At 52.7% G+C, this 3,067-nt stretch overlaps 1 protein-coding gene across 1 annotated transcript; it reads right to left on the minus strand.

Annotated features, from left to right (window-relative positions):
• Positions 1-1,545: 1,545 nt before the first annotated feature.
• Positions 1,546-2,631, minus strand: LOC128731305 (insulin-like growth factor-binding protein complex acid labile subunit). Its single transcript, XM_053824417.1, has 2 exons — positions 2,597-2,631; positions 1,546-2,506 (listed from the first exon to the last, which is right to left on the minus strand). The coding sequence occupies exons 1-2, from the start codon at positions 2,629-2,631 to the stop codon at positions 1,546-1,548; spliced, it is 996 nt and encodes a 331-aa protein (XP_053680392.1).
• Between the last annotated feature and the right edge of the window lie 436 nt (positions 2,632-3,067).

Consider the following 3,067-nt stretch of genomic DNA (forward strand, 5'->3'; position numbering starts at 1 on the left):
ACCGCGCGTATAAACCGCATTCCAACGAGCTGCTTAAAATGTAAACCACGATAGCGATGTGCTGCAGTCGTCAATATTAGTTGACAAACTTTTTGCAAAACATTCCATCCCGGCGAAATGGCGCGACTGTGTGCTGTGTCTTTTTGTTTTTGGCTTGTTTTCTTGCCAAAGATTTCAACTCTTCCGGCATTTCCACCGGTTGGCGGTTGGTTGGCGGCCAAGATTGGCGGAACTTTTCCCCAAACCGAGCCGAGTAGACGTAAACTTTAACCATCGCCGGAGGCCACGGCTAGGGCCAAGTGTAAGAGAGAGAGAGAGAGAGAGAGAGAGAGAATGGCCGAGTGGAAGCGGGAAGGCGATAGTAAAACCAAACCAGTAGCGGCTGCAGAAAAGTTTCTGCCTTTTAGTGATCGTATTTTTTTTTATTTTTTGGGATTTTTGCTTTTCGTTTACTCTTACCCACCCGTCTGAGGTTCTTTCGGAGTAATTATGAAGAAAAGGGCGGCACCATTTGAGGCACCCGATTCGGGCTATTCTGGGTTGTTCGGAGCACTACGGTCACTCTTAAGTAGCTCCGCCGGTTTTGTTTGTGCTTTGCGCTTTTTTCCTGATTAGCAGAGAAAGCCGGAATCCGGTTCAAAAATATGCCTTTTTCCGAGCTCATTTCAGTAATGGCGGTGATGTGGCCGTCTGGACCGTCGAAATATGGTCCACATTGACAGCGGAACGTCGCTCACCGGTGGCATTCATCACGAGGAAAGCGTGCTGGTTTGCTCGTTTTATTTCGCCGTTGCCCGCCATGAAAAGTTGCGCTTCCTATGCGGTTCTCTATGTTTCTTCAGACGGGCGAATAAACTTAGTCCAAGAGCCGGCAAAGTACAAACATTCCATCGGCCAACTCTTCCCGCGTTCCAACGGAATACGGCTTGATTAAATACCCACGCCCGCGGGTCCCCACATTTAGCTCAATTCGGTCCCGATAATGCGCCATCGTTCGACGCGGTTCTGCGGGTGATCGGTTTGTGCCGTGACAAATTTGACCCCCGAGAGAGCACGCTCCATTTATACACCCAACCCCGTTCGTGGACGCGCTGCCGATCGAATAATTTCCAAATTGATGCCCAAATAAAAACTTATGCTGGCTTTGATTGTGAGGGAATAAGGTCCCCCCAGTCGCCTGTACGGGTCCGTGTACGGCGGCATTCAGATTTTTTGTAGCCCTTTTTCGTGCTGGCTTCCCTGGGCCTGTTTGCTTTATTGAAATTAATCCATTCTTCATCAAACCGATCGTGTTGGTGGGGTGGGGTGGCCGTTGGTCCGTGTTAATAACGCCTAATGGACGCGAATGTGGGCTAACACCAACAGTAATCCGTTCAATTTAAATGCACGCGACAATGCACCGGCTTAAATAGCTTCTTCGGATCATTTGAATCGATGGCTCGATAAGCCGCCAGTTAAAAGTTGCCGAATTTTATTCATCCATTTTATTCTCTCTCATTCCACTTTACACCCAGCTCACCGCCAGCATCCCGATCGCGGTCTCGATCACAGGAATATTTCCACATCACGATAACGCACCCCTATCACTGCACCGCTCCGATTCGACGCTCCCAGCGTGAGATCTCCGTTCGATTGCTTTTCTCCAGCAGCCCACCCAGCACCGGGCAGTTCCGTGGATTGCGGCAAATCCTGCTCACCTAGCGGTGCGTCATCGAAGCAGCAAAGTCCACCCTGACGCTCGCCCGGACAATCGTAATCAGCCCCAAACGCCGTGATACCGTGACGCATGATGTCTGCCCGTGCCCGATCCACCCACCGACAATGCCACGCGTTCCCTATCAAACGCACCGTGTCCAGTGCCGGGAACGCACCCGGGAATTCCTCGAACGTGTGCAATCGATTGTAGCTGACCCACAGGTTGCGGAGGCCCGCCAGCCGTAGCTCGGGTGTCGGAGAGGCGTCGAACCGAACGATTCGATTAACGGACAGGTCGAGATCACGCAACCGTTCCAGTGGCCGCATCACGTCCAGATCGACGATGGTCAGCCGGTTCTGGGATAGATCGAGTCGTCGTAAACCCACGAGAAGCGCCAGTCTCGGTGTGAGGTGTTCCAGCGCGTTCCGGGTGATCTGCAGAATGCGCAGTTTGGCGTATGGCGTCTCGAAGGGATCCACCTCGAACGTACGCAATCCGGTGGCGTCAATCACGAGCGTATCGAGGAGCTGTGATTGAAACGTTACACTTGGGATGAGTCCACCGCGAAGCGTTAGACAGTCCGTCTGCTGCAGCATACTGAACAAAGCCGGCCCAAAGTGATCGATGTGGCAGCCTTCCAGCAGCATCTCACCGCTAGTTCCCAGCTGACTCACGGTGGAAAGTGTCCGATTGTCGAGAGTTGCATTATGAAGCGTTCCAACGCCATCACCACGACGACGATGATGAGGTACGGCTCGACCTAGCACCGATCCGGGAGGATATCCCACACCCACCAGAACGACCCAGCACCTGTGGAAATGAAGGACGAAAGCGAATCAAGCGCAAACCGTTGGCCGAAACCGAAATCTACGCTGCGGCGACGAGTGCGCGCTGCCTTACACGAATATCACGCCCTCGAGGCGTGCCGCAAGCATCGCTGCCGTTGTCGTTATCAGGCTCCCGTAGTTTGTTGACTGCTTGTGTGTCACTCGGCCGGTTGACGATCGTCTCGGTCGGTTTTTGGACCGGATCCCCGCTTGGTGGCCCACCGTTCTACATTGATCTGGGGGCCGCACATTCTGGAGCTATTTATTGCTTTCTCGCTGCGCAGCGGGCTACGATAGATTATGAAAATCCATCAGCAGCCCGGCAAGCGAAGCTGATTTCGAACAAAACAAACAGAGCTCGTTCGCGCTCGGTTGATTCATTTGTTTGTCACATTCCAGCCGGCGATCGAAAAGAGGACCTTAGCCCAGATTCAGCGACTCGAAGCTTGAACCAATGTCCAAATGATCGGTAGGCTCCTGTGAAGAAAGCATCACGAGATGAGATTTAAGCTGCAAAAAGCCGCTAGTGCCCTCTGAAGATGAG

This window comes from Anopheles nili, chromosome 2, assembly GCF_943737925.1.
Source record: "Anopheles nili chromosome 2, idAnoNiliSN_F5_01, whole genome shotgun sequence".
Classification (NCBI taxonomy): Eukaryota; Metazoa; Arthropoda; class Insecta; order Diptera; family Culicidae; genus Anopheles; species Anopheles nili.